Here is a 17,414-nt window from a genome sequence, read left to right as displayed (position 1 = left end):
TTCATCCATAGAGCATGCGCTTTCGTATCGAAATAACTGAGAGATATAAACCCCATATTTGGGATGAGGGTATACGATTGCTAGTTTCCCTTAAAAAAAGACATGGTCACACATTTCCTATTATATCTCTGTTGTCACTAAAAAAAATAAATCCCAGTAAAGTTAATTGTTTATATGCACTTTACTTAACACCTCTATCACGTATTACATATATCAGCATCAGTTACGTTCTAGGAGTAAATTGATTTATAATACAATAATAATTGAAAAAAAGATTTTACAAATCCAATCAGTTTACAAATCCAATCAAATTAGAGTGAAAGCGAAATATCAATATGTTTTCCGACATTGATACATGTACCTTTGAAATTGAAATCTAAAAGTGCTAGGAGCTTGCTTGATAATGCTAAATATTTCATTTACAATACGAGCGCCACGTGCTGAATAAACTACAGTAGCTAAGTTACTGTCGTAGAAGTTGGCACATTGCTTGAAGAAAATTTATAGCAAAAATTAATATTTGTAACAGGTCACACAGAGGAATAGCATGTATTTGTTACAGTTTACAATCAATGAGAATAACCCTCTCGTAAGGAAAAAAAAATGGATGAATCATTTTATCTCATACGTGTGGATGATACTACCTGAGAGATAACCCTATGCTTTAATCATGGGTAGATGTTTTAACAACATCACTTCTGGTTTTGACACGATCTTGCCTCTCGCTTCAAAATTTAAATTTATCAAACTTTTATTTGTAAATGAGCAAGTTCATTTATAATGTGATTAAAATGTTTATTTTCTTTATAAAACGAGTCAAAGCTAAACAAAAATTAATTGCATCACAAATATAGCGGTTACCATCATTTTCTGAAACCTTTAGTATCGCTTCCTAAATGGACATTGAGAATATTAGCAAAAACCGCAAGAAGTACGTTTCAAAAATTGAGAGAAAAAGCTACGCCGGTCATATTTTTGACATTATCATGAAATTAGAGTTACGTCAGATTGGTCCGTGCGGCTTGCATATACAAAGTACTTACATCTATAATGTTCATAATATAGTGTGCAGTGTTTTCATTTTTGTATATTTACTAAATCATTGTCTATATTAAGATTTTACATTACAATTTTGTCATTGCGGACTTTATTAAGAAAATTAGGACATAGCTTCAACCAATCAAGGTTACAGGCAAGGTTAAAATTTTGGCGGACAAGCAGACAGACAACTGGGCAGCTAGATAGACAGACGGACAAACAGAAAAATGTATTTACCCCTGAATCTTCGATTACGGAGCATAATAAACATATCAACACTCATTCATGAAAGTCAGTGAGCTATTTTCTTTCTCTCATCAGATATTGTGAAATTTTATCGGTATGTGTATGAATAAAGAATGGTGTAAATGGAAATTTCCTCATAAAAACAGAAAAGATTGCCTGATCACCTAACTTCAGAAGCATGAACATATATATCACTACAAGTATGTGACATCATGAGTAAAATTACAAACATTAACATCCAAATAGACTAAGAGAAGGTCTTTTAATTTTATTTTGATTATAAAATTAGAACAAGAAAATTTTGATTTTCTGCATCAAATCTATGAGATCTACATTAACATGGCAGTAATTCAAGAAAAAATATTCACCTCTATACTAATAAATTAGACTTGAAACCTTTTTAACTAGATTGGACAAAATTTGAGAAAACAAGAATAATGCTGTTATAAGAGCACATACACTGTAGTTCGAGGCTTTGGATACCATACGTGATCCTACATTTAGATCAGGGGACTGGCATTGACCCTTTGACCATAAAATAATTGAGTTTACAAGGCAGATAGTCTGTTTAGCTAACCAGACCAAAAAAGGGTACCTGGGAGGCCCGTATTGACCTTCCAAAGGAATTTAGTTTACTAGCCCGGCCAAATATAGCAAAAACGCTTATGATCCTGTTATAAGAGTACATAGATAGAGGGGGTTGCTGGCATCCTAGTCCCATGATTAGATCTTCACCTTAGGGCAGGGGTGGGAACAAAATATCACTGTTATTTGACTAAATAATCATGTGAAGGGCTGAAGAATATCAAGGATCTCATATTCGGGCCTTAATCTTCTTTTTTTTTTCTTTTTTTTTTTGCTAATCTCAGTTCCCTCCGATAGCAAACCGGACCGAAATAAAGAATTTCTTTTTGTACACTCCGACACATTTACAATGCCGTTCTTTAAGTTTTATAGCTTTGAAACATTTAAAACGACAACAAAATTAGTTAATCGTCACCTGAAAATAATTTAATTTTGTAAAGGTACCATAGTTCACTAAAATTCAATGTAGTCGGCAAAACTGCACATGAAGTAGTTTTCCATTTTGCAGGGACAGTCGTTATTTTCAAACCAGTTTAAACCACATGTTTTCAAATTTTATATATAAACTGATATTATAATGCAGCAAAAAATCTGAAAAAATGGCCAAAGCAGTAGGACCTAGTAAGGTTGATGTCAAATATTTCTACCGTTATATATGAGATTATACCTTACCTGCAAAAATGCCTGCCGGTGTAAAGACGAATAATGACCCCCATCGAATAATGACCGGGGGTTATTTTTCAAAACATGACCCCCTACCCGTAGAAAAAAATTATTTTTTATAGAAAAAAGTCCTAGGTGTCATTATTTTATATGTTAGTCCTATAAAATATTGACCCCCATTGAAAAATGACCCCTTTAAACTGATACAAAATTTATAAAAGATGAAAGTGAAAAAATATGCTGTGTATTATAATTGTTCTTCCTTCGAGTTTTTCATGCATTTTCGAAAGATTTGATCTTTGTTAGAATTGTTAGTCCATTATTTATACACAACTGACACGGTTTTTTCCCGTTATCTTATAGAGGAAATAAAAACAATATTTAATTTTTAAAATTTATTTTTTTGTTTTTGGGGTGGTATAATATATAAGCAGCAAAGGGTCCAAAATCACTTGGGTTTACAGGAAAACAAAATTTTGATGTCTACTTTACCAAGAAACCCCCTTTCCCCAAACTTATCATTTAAACTACATTGTCAAATGACGAGAACACAGAACAAAATTTGGGGTCTAAAAGTGATTTATGCTTTTAAATTTTGGGATATAAAAGGGGCATATCAACCCCACCCCCCATCCACTTTGGTACTATTCCTAGGGGTGAAATTGGAGTTTAACTAGCGGAAATTTCAAAAGGGCCCATAACCTACCCATTCATCTTTTTTCTTAACTTTATCCAAAATTCCCTCATGATATCACGGGCTATGAAAAATTTTTTTGACATAGAATGAATTCTTGGCCCATTGAATTAATCAAACCCCACAAAACCCTTTTAATTCAAGTGCCACTTTATTTTTTTTCAAGACCCTCAATTAACCTGTAAATTTAAATTTGGTTTTTTTCCCCATTTCCCCATAGGTCGGTGGATGGGTAATGATATTTAGGCTGGGCAATTTATGTTTTGGGAAAGCTTTGCTCGGGGATTTGCATCTGTTTTCCGGGGGGAAAAAAACAATAGGAGCAACTGATAGGGGGGAAATTTTTGTTATTAACCTGACAAGTTTTTCCCCAAAATTTGCCTTTTATTTGACTAAAAAATGTCCAAGGGCACTGCAACACTGGAGGGACCTCACATTTGATGCAAAATATTAAAAAACATAGGGGGGCCCAAATCCCTTTAAATTTGTAATCAAAGCATGTGTATGATGAATAGAGGGACTATGTATGGGGTTTGAATTGCATTTTTTGGACACAAAAACACCCACAATTCATTGTCTACATTTCCCCAGGGAATTGTTGGTTTAAATACACAAGACGAAATTGCTCATCATATTTTTAAAACCCAAACCCCCCCCCCTTTAGCCCCAAACCTAACATCATGCATGATTTAAATTTTGAATGCCCGGGGAACTGCCGAGAAGGCCAAAAATAAAGGCATCTGCCCATTTTGCAATGCAATCAATTTTAACAGATGGTTTGGGGGTTTCCCTTGAAAAAGCCCCCCCCTTTTCATTAATATAGATAGATTTTCGAGGGAACAGCATTATATTGGATGCAAAAAGAAATTTAATAAGCTGAACTTATTTTTTTATTTTATTTTGGACACATTCGCTGCCAACGAATAAATTTGGAAATTTTTACAGGTGTACCTTGTAATCACCCAGGGCTTCTGATAAACTGGAGGTACGGGGGGGGAAGTCACTACTTACACAGGCAACGTCTCGCTAACTTTTTGATTTGCTCGATGACTGGAACCACAGGTTCTTTTTCAATCTCTGCTGGCGGTCTTTGGGGTCCTTTACGGCTTTAGATCTTGTCCTGGTTGCTTGCCTTCGCAATGGCGTGTCCTTCGCCCTCTTCGCTTTGACTCGTGGCATTGTGATATTAAAAACAAAATAACAATAGCAAATATTACAATTTTAAAAAAACACAAAAATTTTCATTTATTTTTTCAAGTATAAACCTTCAAATATAAAACCGCTTTTATTGAAATTTTTTCAAATTTAACCCCAAAATCAAGTTTAAAACAGCTTAACTTAACCATCGATGCAAATAAATATTACCAATGTGTCAAAATTATTGTTTAAACAATTATTTTGAAAAAAAAAAAAAAATAGGACGTGATTATTTTTTAAATTATTTGAGAGCTAAAAAGTCGCTACCTTTCTGTTTGAAGCCCTGGATTTCCTTGGATGACTGACCTCGCACATAACCTCGGACGTCAACGGGGATCTACCATTTGCTGATGTATGTGATCTTTTTAATTTCTTTCAAATGTTCATTTGAAATGGGGTTATTTTGTGGCACACTCAACAGTTTTTTTTTCTTTCAAAGCCTGTTAACATGAGGATGTAATCAAAACATGTTTACGATAAAGAATTGCATAAATTAAGAAACATTTTGAAGAAAGTTATGAAGGAAATATGAAATAGTGATAAGGCAGTTTCCGGGGAGAAATGTAAGGATTGTTCGATTCCTCCCCTAATCACATCCGAGGTTTAATGGAGCGAAGCGGAGTCAGCCGAGGGTTCCGGGTTTGAAACCATTTAAAAAAAGGGTGGTATCCGAACCCGACTGTGTATGCCGATCTCACAAAATATTTCCCAAAGATAAAGGCATCTATATTATATTTATATAGATGCTGTTTTTTCCTGATTATGACAAGGAGCACACGGCGGGTGTACGGTCCAGGGGGTGTCACTCCCCATGGCACCTATACCACCTCTATGTTTTGGGTGTCCGTGTTTTTCTGCTCTTTTTTTGATTGTTTTATGGACTTTAATTGAATACTGTTGTTTCTCCATACCTTCTTGAATAGATTTGATTTTGTTTTTCTTAGCACGGGCCCTGGGGATCCGGGTTAAATAGGTTTCCCCAAAACCCCCTTTCTTGCCGTAAAAAGGGGACAAAAGGGGGGTCCCCCGGATGAGACCGTATAAACCAGGGCCCGTGTCACAGCAGGTGTGGACATAAAAATCCCCCCCTGCTCAAAAACCTAAGTGCCGAGCATAGGTATTTGAGCCCTTCACCGGCAATGGGGACGTCTCCATGTAGAAAGTTATTTTTGAAAAAAAATTGGGGGAAATCCCCCCAAACCACCCCCACCAAACACGTGGCAATAAAATAATTATCACAGAATAATGTATGAGACAACAAAGCATGTCCAAAATTCCAAAAAAAATTTAAAATTTGGGGAAATTTAGCCATCAGTGAAATACATGTATTCTGGAGAGGGGGCGCTACACAATCAATAATAAACAATCTTTGCACGAGGAGAAAAGTTTCCTCTTTTTCCTGTCAAAATTACAATTCGTTTTAAGCAATTAACAATAATTAAACATTTTTCCCATAAAGGAGAAACCTAGAAAATCAAAAATGGTACATGTAAATATCAAAGCCGCTGGAGATGAAATTTATAAAAATTTTTTTTCTTACTGAGTCCATTTGGACGTTGTTTCAGAAAAAAAATTTTTGGGGGAAAAAAATAGAAATTTTAAACGAAATTTAAAACGGGCGAACAAATAAGAAATTTTGAATTAAAAGGTTTCATTCGGACGAGGAATAAAAAATAGAAAGGATGACAACGCCCCACTTTTATTTTTTTAAAGTTCCATCCATACACAACTTCACAATATGATTAAAGATATTAAATCTTTGCAAAAACATATTCTTCTTTTATATCCCCCCCTCCCCCCCCGGTAGAACAACCAACTTGCAAGAAAATTTTTAAATAGAAATTAAAAATTAAAATTCACGTAGTCTTTCAAGCTAAAATTGTGTTTGAAAAAATTTTTAAGTCAAGAAAAAAAATTTCTTTTCAAAATTCCTCCTTTTAATGTTTCTTAAAAAGAATTTTTATTGTTTTTTTAAACAAAAATGCAACAATATTTAAAATACTCTTTAATAGGAAAAATTTTTTTTTTTTTTATTTCAACTTTTGCTTGAAATTTGGCAAATCCCATTTGACAATGAAAAGAAAGGAAAAATTTTTTTTTCCCCCCCCCCCCCCCCAAAAAAAAAAAAAAATTACGTTAAATCAAAAAAAAAAAAAAAAAAAAAAAAAAAGCAAAAATATAAATAAAACTCTTTACCTTTCAATAAACTGAAAATTTTCTTAGATAAATTATTGAAATGAATTTAAAACCTTCACACAAGTATTATCATTATAATTTATTTCGCCATAATTAAAGCATATACTTTAAATGGTGGTGGAAAAAATCCCATAATTAATTGTATTAATAAAAGGAATTTTGTGATTATGTCAGACGGGAAATTTAATCTTTTCACTTAATACTACTTAGAAATTTTCAAAAAGATTTCATTATGGAAGAATTTCTCAACCCCCCTTTACAAAAACATAAATACCATTCAATTTTAAAAAATTTTTAAATTGTAAGACAGGAAAGATGGAAAAATTTACTTTTCTCTTAAATTTAAATTTTATTTCATACTTTTGGGCAAGCCAGGTTTATACCAAGAAAATAATATGCATCTACAATCTTTTAATAAAAAATGAAAAAAATTTCCCCATAACGGATTCATTAAAAACGTGTGAATAAAATTCAGAAAAGAACTTAGAGGGATTTCCATTTTAAAAATTTTGACGATATCTTAATTTGTTGGATCCAAAAAGTTTCCAAATGTTAATTTTATCTTTTAAACCCTTTTTTTTTTGTTAGTATAAAAAAAGGGCAAAATAATCAATTAATGACATTCAATAATTTTTTTAAATCGTAATTAAATTTACTATACAGAAATATAAGTAAAGCCATCAGAAAGGGGGGCTTTTAAATAAAAACGAAAGCATTTAAAATTCTTAGTCAAAAATTTAATTTAAATAGAAACTTTTTTTTTTAAACTAATATAAAGGCTATTTGCAATTATTTTTTAAGATTCAACAATAGCTGAACTTTGAAAAAAACCCCCATTTTAATTATTAAGCTCGAAAACTGTCAAAAATTTTATGTTTGACGGGGAGGATAACACTTTGAGGGGTTTGGTTCTATCATTATGGAATTTGGCCTTCAAATAATTAACACGAATGTCATTATCCTTTCCTATTCTTGAAGACACAGCGGGAAAATCCCTGCGGTGGTTTGGGGACAAAATATAAACCAGTATGGCAATGGAGTTACCAAAGTTAATTCCCAATGCTTTCACTTTAAATGAAACAAATTAAATCTTTTATTCAAAATTTATTTACAAAATAAAACGTTTTTAAGGAGTATCGACCCTACGAAAAGGGAAGATAATTTTCCCAAAAAATTATGAAACACTCAGTTTTTTTTATCAAATTTTCAATTTACACCCTTGTTTTGGATGGAAAATTTTAGAAATTGTGTACAAAAATTATATCAATATAAAACATGTCAGTGTTTATTTTTGTGCCGAAGACTAATTCATTAAAAAAATTCAAAGAAATCATTTATTCCGACCCCTTTTCCCAAGAAGAAAATGTGTCAACGTTATTAGTCTATTTTTTGTGCTTATTAAATGTGAAAAAAATCACAGCAATGAAAGTTTAAAATATTTCAACTCCTGAAAAATTATGGCCTGTGCATAGTAAGATCCGGAACATTAACTGCCAAGATTGGAAAAATACAGTTAGTCATTTCTACTTTACAATTTACACACGGTTTAAAAAAACTGGATTAAATTCTAGTTTGAAATTCATATTTAGTACACATGAAGTGTATTAAAAATTAAAAGTGAATTATATCCAAAAACAAATAAATTCAAATTCCCCCAAAATATGTTGGTTGAAATTTATATTGATATGATTTATAGCCAATAATATAATCTTCAGGACACTGGTAAAAGTCATAGATGATTCAATATTGGTTAAAAAAAAGATGATGGTTGTCTATCGGGAAATTTTACAAAAATTTTTATATAAAAAAATTTTGAAATTGAAAAGTTTTTTTTTTTAAAAATTTTGAACAAAAAAAATTAAAAATTTTTGGAAAATTTTAATTTGTTCATATAAAAATTGAAAGTAAAAGATATGGAAAAGAATTAAACACGAGGGAAACAGCAAACCACCCTTGCAAGAAATGAAAGAATTTGTAGAATGTGTGACATACATGACCTAGAAAGATCGATGTAAAATATCTCTATATGGAAGTCTACACCTAACTTGTCTGAGATCAAAAAAAGATTTACAAAAATTTTATTTAAATATATTTTTAGTTTTTAAAACCATTTGGACTGAAAATCGTCCAAATTCAAATATTAAAAAACATTACAAACCATTTAAATTATTTATCAATAGAGACTTTCAAAGTTTGTGAATATACCTTAACTGCGCAATTGTCTGTAGGCCAATGTGAAATTACCCTTTAAATATGAATTTTTATTAGAAAAAATAAGTTTAGTTCGGGTTTCCTTTATATGATACAACAATTTCTTCATGGAACCAGGAAGGGCATGCATAAAAAAAGTGAGTAATGATAATTTTTTTTTTTTTTGTTTTTTTTTTGCGTATTTATATGACGCTGAAACAAAATGATTTACATGTATAAAACTTGTAATACATATTATAAGGATATACTTCTTTGTTGCTGAAAAAAAGAGAAGAAATTGCAAACTATGGCGATCGCTCATTTATTCGATTTTTTTCATGATAACAAACAATAATATTTTCTGAAATTAAAATAGTATATTTTTCCTAAGCTGGTACTTATCCGGTGAATATTATGACATGATTCCTTAAATTGAGTTATTCGTACAAATACAAATATATAAAGATTTATTATAAGCATTTCAAATTATTTAAAGATACTTTGATCATAATGTTGTATTACAATTATCAAACTCGCAAAACAATATAAACCCCTCCATTACTGAGTATGGTTTTCGAAGAAGATAAAATTTAAAGTCGAGATAGATATTTGGAATTTTTTTATATACTAGTATTTATCTTCACAAAGGAAATTCCTGTAGATGTGCTTTCGGAAACTTTGTTCAAATTTAGATTATATATTTAAAGGAAAATATGGCTAACTTAATCACAGTACATTGTTTAATACGTTTTCTTTTACGTGACTCTATAATATTGCTACAGAAAGTGCCACTAACAGCCATGAAATTAGAAATATGCATATTGTGTTTATATAGCAGAAATTTGTGTAGTTACTTTACATCTTGGCTAAAGGACTAAATTACACAAGTTGGCATCACATTCACAGGTGTTGAGTGCAAGCAAGCGCGACCAATCGTATAAGTCTAATTTTACGAGATTTATATGCACACAGCAATTATGGGTTTAACAGCTTTGTATTTATAAAAAAAAAAACAGTCATTCTTGTATTTAAACCTATATTTCAAAGGCTAAATTCACAGAAGAATTTTTAAAATATATATATAAAAAGAAGAGGAAAAGACTTTTTTTCCCAATGCAATTTGCTACCGGATAAGAGAAAATAGTATATGTATAAAATTCGAGGCACAAACTTTTGTGACTTTATTCAAAATTGCACGAACATTAGTTCAACCTACATATAACAGGTTCAAAGTATCGAGTATATGGACCATGTAGTTAGTGAATGATGATTTTAAATTAGACTTGAACCGAAACTATTGACATCCTTGTCTCAATTTTTTTTTTCAATAACTTGCTCCTTTTTAGAGATCGTTTATATGCAGAACATGTCCTTGCGCATCAAATAAACTTAGACAAAAAAAACTTCATTCGCATATAATTATGATATATTGCTTAAAACATCAGTGAAGTTGAAAAACACCTCGTTAATTTAAACGAATAATGCTTTCTTTGCTTGTAAGTATGGGAATTAATACTTCAATTGTTTCAGAAAAAAAAAACATTTTACTTTTGAATGTTATTTATTCTGCATTGACTGCAACATTATCCTTCGTACTGACAAAGAACTGTTATTGTCTATATAATTACACTTGCATGTATAATTTAAAAAATAGGATTAAAAAAGCTAATTATTGTAGCACGATCGTACATCAGACGCTGCTCATCATATAAATTTGGCTTGCTTAGCGGCGTTTATTGACTTATTATCAAACGTGTTTTCTTAATAAATAAAGGAAATATTTAGTGGATGAAATATATTGAGATAACGAACAGTTTTCAAGCTCAAAATTCCATTAAACAATACAAAAGTGGAGCAGAGCAAACACGGACCTCAAAAACATCAGAAGTGGAGTTAGGTGCTATGGAGGAGTAAGCATACTACTATTAACTTTGCTAAAGTTTGTGATTTAAGATTTTTTTTCGTTTTGTTGATTTTCAGCATATTCTTTACACACTCTTTATCCTGATTCAATTGAGGTGATATTTAGAATAATAATATAGACATCTCCAACATTATTCAACAAAGTTTTTTTGTTTTTTTCAAGAAGGAGCTTCGTTTTCTGTATTTTATCTTTTAGTAATAAAATGCTAAATAAAGTAAGTTTCTCACTTTTTTAGCAGTTGAAATTGTTTTCTTTTTGTTTATACCTCAACTAAATTGATACCCTATCTTTTGAAGGTCGGAAAATGTTGGAAAAGGTGCACATTGTAGTGATTTGCGCATATTGTATCATTTTGAGAGGAGCACGCTCAACTTTTTGCACCGAGGATCCCAAATGCCATTGCATTGATCTTCAGGATGGCCTAAAAGCAGATTGTTCAGGAAAAGCATTGATATTTCTTCCCAAATTTTCACAAAAAGTAACTCAAATAGAAGCAAGCAACAACAATATAACGAAATGTCCAAACCTATCGTACCTGCAATCGCTAACTTATTTAGATTTGTCTTACAACGATATAACGAACTTTCATAGTAGCACCTTTGATAATTTGATAATGCTCAGGACGCTTAATATTTCGAATAACAAATTTAAACTAAACGATGAGACTTTTCCTCCTTTGTTGTTTGAACGATTAACCAATCTGGAAGTTCTCAGTATGAAGGTCAAGGACCCACCAGACCCAAACAAAGAGGCATATCCTAAAAGTCTCTCACTGCTAACCGGGTTACGTCACCTGTCTATCAATGGACTTCCTAATAGCAGATTCGGTCGAAAATTTTCCCAGCTAAGGAAACTTACGATTCCGGAATATTCCAAAAATCATGGCGGACATTGTCAAGTCGAGACTATCGATAAAGATTATTTTACACATCTGAAGCATTTAAGGAGATTAAGATTCTACAACACTGTGGAATAAAATCATCGCATCTAACGCATTTTCTGTATTATCGGATTCAAAAAGAACTAGATTTGTCATATAATAAGGAATTCACTTTTAGAAACTTAGGAATCGTACTTTTGATTTACAATTTACATCCATATATATATTAAAAATTAAACATATACACTGCATTTTTGGAATGGGAACAAAACATCACGCGGGATGATGTATGGTACATTCAAAATACATCCCTCACAGAGCTATACTTGGATAGCAATAAAATTGAGTTGTTGGAGGCCAATGTTACATGGATATTCCGGCGACTGAAAGTCTTATCTATAGCTGACAATCGTTTAACACAAGGCATATATATCTTCCAGTTCAGTGCAATGAGAAACCTTATTTGGTTAAATGTGAGTCAGTCATTTTCATCACATGACTTGATTGGCGGGAATTTCATCACAGATTTAAAATGCAAAGATGACTTGCCTTATTCAGTAAATCACCACACAATTACTAAACGAAGTGTTGGTTTTGTTCAAAGTTCTCTGAAAAGACGCAGAGAAAATTCACAGTTTCCATTAGTTTTTCCACTTCCACCAAAACTAAAAATAATGTATTTGGTCCATGGTTCATTGGGATATGATGTTCCAAAAGTAATATTTTTAGAAAATAGCCTAGAAAGTCTTTCATTGCAGGGAAATCAACTATCCAATTTAATAGGTCCAATCATTGGATTAACGAAACTTAAGATTTTAAACTTATCCAAAAATAATTGCAAATATATTTCCGATTATTTCTTTGATTTCTGGAATTCTATTGAAACATTGCAACTGTCAAAAAACAAACTTGGCAATTCTTTAGCTAGAGATATTGATGGTAGGATTTTTAAAAAATTAACAAATTTGACACATTTGGACTTGAGTAATAATGAAGTTGAGTCGCTTTCGGAAAACGTGTTTCAATCACTATCTGCCATTTCGAAACTTGACCTTAGTTTTAATTTAATAGATAATCTTTTATTCAAATTCGGCCATATGAAAAGTTTAAAAGTTTTGAACTTAACAAATAATCGATTAGCATCTTTATCAGAAACAACAAGACGTACGTTGGATGATATAACAAATGGGAGGAATTATCCATTAACATTAGATCTACGTAACAATCCTTTACTTTGTAACTGTGATACAAAAGCGTCTATTAAGTGGATGTTTCTACAACAAAAGAAAAATATTGACTTACTATCATTTGAAACTTTTAACTGCTTCACGGAGGATAAAAGAATTTTCTCCTTCAAAGACAGAAAAATCTTGATTGAGTTGGATAAGAGGTGTGGACCGTACTCTGAGCTAGCTGCAGGAATGTCAGTGTTGATAACCGTGGTCCTTGTTCTCCTAATTTCACGAATCGCCTACCGATACCGTTGGAAGGTTAGATATTTTTATTACGCGACCAAAAGTAAATTTCATGGGTACAAATCACTCAAAAACCATTTGATATATAAGTATGATGCATTTATTTCCCATGCTGACGAGGACAGGGGTTTTGTGATTAAGAAGATGTTACCAAAGTTAGAAACTGAGCGAAACCTTAAACTTTGTCTTCACTTCCGGGACTTTGTACCCGGATATGACATAGCAGAAAATATATCAACAGCGATAAATCAAAGTCGATACACTGTTTTTGTGCTCTCGCCAGAATTTGTAAAATCTTATTGGTGTATGTTTGAACTAAGAATGGCGCAAATGGAAAGTTTTTACGAGAGAGCAGGAGAGGAGATGTTGTTTGTGGTACTCTACAAAGTTTTACCTCATCCCGAAATACCTCTACATCTTCGTGAAATGATGGATAAAAAATCTTACATAGAGTATCCAAAAGATGACCCAGAGAAACAAGATTTTTGGAGTAACATCCATTTCACTTTGAACGGATCCGGAGAAATTGTATCATCAGTTTGATACTATTTTTTCGTACATATTTTTCTTATTTGAATTGTATTCTTTATGTAGTATACGATTAAATAATAAAAACATTACTTTTGAAGACCTTGTTTAAAGTTAAAATTGAAATTCAACAGCTTGAAAATTGCAAGGCGGTCCTTAGATTAAGACATTCACCAACATCATTGAAAAACTCAAGATTCTTTTTATTTATCATATTAGATTGGTGCTGTTGTCGTCGTTTTGGATGCATTAAACCATGATAACTATATCTCTCAACGTTAAAAGGTTACATGTACTGGTATATTAGGATATATGTAAGAAATAATTTCTAGCCTTAGTTTTATTTTATTTAATATATACAATTACTTAAAAATCATTTAATAGATATAAAAATATGAGGTATGCTTTTATGAAAGATACTGAAGAGGACAGGGATTTTGTGACAAAGACAATGTTACCAAAACAAAAAAGGTTGCGCTCTGCCGCTACAATTTTTATTCATACTGCTGTATTGGTTGAAGGGTGTACTGTATATGTGTTCGGTTGAGATAGCTTGCACTCAAATTTTTCGTTTTGATACTTAAATTCGATGAATTCATTTTTGAAACAAAATACAATGTAGAACAATTTGAGTTTATGTTTAACGTGCCTTGAGAAATTTTTCACATACATATGGAGAAGCCACTAATTGTCGACGAAGGGTTGCAAGTTACATACTCATGCTCGGCAATCAGGGCAATTGAGCAGTCGGGGATCCTTTGATGCCAATACCTACTGCAAAACATGATCTTAATATACTCTGACTCATCCGAGGGACCGCTTACCATGTCCCACAGTAGGATTCGAACCCACGACGTTAAGATCAACTCCTTACTCTGCTAATTTAGGACCAAACCTCTAACCACTGCACCTCGCAGGCGACCATAAGCCATTGAAACCACTTGCAATTGGGACTTCTTGGGATCTTTCATGGAGAATGAATAGAATTCTTTCTGAAAACTCATCTAGAATTAAACTTGTCTTAATGTTTAAGAAGACTGTCAAAACTACAAAGTACATGTATTAGAATACAAATAGAGTTCGTGGGACTAAATATTTATGCATACATTGCTGTATGAAAGAAAAGGATTAAAAAAAAATGACTGACTCCTCAGCATAATCAGCAAAATTTATCCTTAATTATATTAAGAATAACGCAATGGAAAATTTGCGCAAAATAGCAGAAGAATTGGTGTTTGTTGTTCTTTTAAGGATAAATCTAATCCAAATGCATCACTTTACCTTAGCAACCTGTAGAAGAACAAAATCACGATATATATTGAACATCAACAGAAAATGACGCATAAATGTATAGAAAAAAGAGTTTTAGGACAACTGCAATTCTAATTTGACGGCAAAAATTTGTAACATCAATTTAATATTTCAGTTTTCTACTTTATAGCTTATTTTACTGGCATATACTGAAAATGATAGAGCATTATTAATGTCGTATGCCTTTGCGTCATGGTGTTTTCATATACTCAATATGCTTTACATTTCAATCCGACTTTTATGTCTGAACAGAAATGTTGACATTCCTTATATAATGGAATTTTAAAAAGAAATTAAATATGTTATACTCTGTTTACATAGATCGTCATCAAATGAAATTAATAAAAGTCACTTTGTAACTTTTAATTTTTTTCCTCAGAAAGATTACATTATTTGAAAGCATTTCTTACTGATTTGAAAACAACTGCGAAGATCGAGATTTTTTTCATTACAATGATTTTGTTTGCAAGTAATTTATATATCCATGTATTACTAGGATGTGATGGTCATGCGGACTCATGCAAATGCCGGTAATGTGCTGTACTGATGAAATTCGTAAATTTTAAGAAAAGTGTTTCAACACACTTTCTCTCCCATCTGAATAAAGAGAAATAACTACAATTTGTAATTCCCATCAATGTCTTCTTTCCTTCCTTTATTTTCACAGAAAAAATTTGATGTTATTTTCACAGAAATAGTTTGATGTTATTAATTATATAAATATGATAGTTCACTTTGAACTCCGTATAAATTACAAAGAACTACATCTTCGTTACATAATATGTTCTTTAAAGTTTATCCAGGAAGTTGTACAGTTTGGGTATGATGGGATTGAGACCTTTCCGCTGTCTGACTTCTGCTACAACAGCACTCAGAGCTCCCCGGGTGGCTCAAACCTCGCACACTAACCCTTTCTACCATCTTGCTGAGTCAGTCATGTGATCTTATTTGAATTTCATTCCAATGTTATACTTTTGAAATCAGAGTTACTTTGTTGCAGGCTCAACACTCTGTTCTTGCTTTCAACTATTACTAACATATTGCTGTAATTAACATGAGGAATTACACAAATAAAGAAACCTCACATAAGAACTTTAGGCAGAGCGAAATATGAAATGAGTGACGAGACAGTTTCGACATGTATCGACATGATGCGTATTACTCCACCTATCACATCCGAGGTTTGAATGGAGCTTAGCGAAGTCAGCCGAGGATTGCCGATTGCTACGACAGTTCCGACTTGTGACGTCTGCTCCAGAGGGTCGCCTGATAGAAGTTGCCAATGATCAAACACACATTGGGGAGCCTGTCCACCTGTTTGTCCTCTCAACTCCTCTGCGAAACCTGCGAAATAAAACTCTGCGAAGAACCACCTGTGCGTGTTTCAAAAATATATCTGTCCTGTTGTGGTGATTAATTTATTGTTGTAAATTAAGATTTATAAGGATATACTTCCTCGTACTGGAGAAAGAGAAAAATGTAAACTGCGATGCTAGTTCTCTGATTTATACAACATTTCGTTCAAGACAAACAAGAGACAATAACTGAAATAAAAATAGCATATTTCTTCTTAACTACAGTGTATAAATATCTCCGATGAAGGTATCCGACCAATGTTATAAAGAAATGATTTCTTAACCTGAAATATCCGTCAAATAAAGTATACAATAATTTTCATCATAAGCATATCAAATTATTTTAAAATATTTTGATAATGATTTTGCATTAAAATTATCACACTCGCAAAACAATACAAGCCTTTTCTTACTGAGTATAATTTTCGGATAAGATAAAATATTAAGGTAAGGATTGCGTCTTCAGATGAACACAAATATGCAAATATCTCTCTATCTCTCTCTCTTCTAAATAATTCAAATATCAAACTCAGCACAAAGTTTAATACTCTCTCTCTCTCTCTCTCTCTCTCTCTCTCTCTCTCTCTCTCTCTCTCTCTCTCTCTCTCTCTCTCTCTCTCTCTTTAATTTAACGAGATTATAGGCGACATTGTGAATTCACACAACAATAAGGAAATCAACATCCAGTGCTTCATCTTTATGGAAAAAATCTGTCAATCATGTTATTAAACCCACATTTCGAAAGCCAAATTCACAGAAGGATTTAAACAAATTATAAGAAGAGAGGAAGAGACTTCGCATCATATCCATGACATATCAAATGAAATGTGATAACGGATGAGTGGATAATTAGTAGAACATGCGATGAATTCACTTTAATTTAAACAAAAAATACTTTCTTTGCTTGTAAGTATGGAAATTAATATTACAATTGTTGCAGAAAAAATACATTTACATACATTGGTTATCTTATTTTATTCTGCAATAGCTGCAATGATATCTCTCTTACTAACAAAGACATTTTATCGACCTTTTTTGTATTCATATGAAGCCGAATTTGTCCAAAATCTTATACGTGAAAAAAGAAGAAAATTCCCGTGTCTTCCTTGCATTTTAAAAATATTTGAATTCC

At 32.0% G+C, this 17,414-nt stretch overlaps 1 protein-coding gene across 1 annotated transcript; it reads left to right on the top strand.

The window, feature by feature from the left end:
- The first annotated feature begins 11,906 nt into the window (after positions 1 to 11,906).
- Positions 11,907 to 13,683, top strand: LOC134257235 (toll-like receptor 4). The gene has a single exon (XM_062739878.1). It carries the CDS (start codon positions 12,063 to 12,065, stop codon positions 13,629 to 13,631), a length of 1,569 nt encoding a protein of 522 aa, XP_062595862.1. The 5' UTR covers positions 11,907 to 12,062; the 3' UTR covers positions 13,632 to 13,683.
- Positions 13,684 to 17,414: the final 3,731 nt, after the last annotated feature.

Source organism: Saccostrea cucullata, unplaced genomic scaffold, assembly GCF_032062105.1.
Source record: "Saccostrea cucullata isolate Sc308-1 unplaced genomic scaffold, CSIRO_AGI_Scuc_v1 ctg13006, whole genome shotgun sequence".
NCBI lineage: Eukaryota > Metazoa > Mollusca > Bivalvia > Ostreida > Ostreidae > Saccostrea > Saccostrea cuccullata.
This window is presented reverse-complemented; position numbering and strand designations above follow the sequence as displayed.

Coding starts and splice junctions, on each gene's coding strand:
- LOC134257235 (XM_062739878.1), top strand. CDS start 12,063: ATGAGAAACCTTATTTGGTTAAATGTGAGTCAGTCATTTTCATCACAT.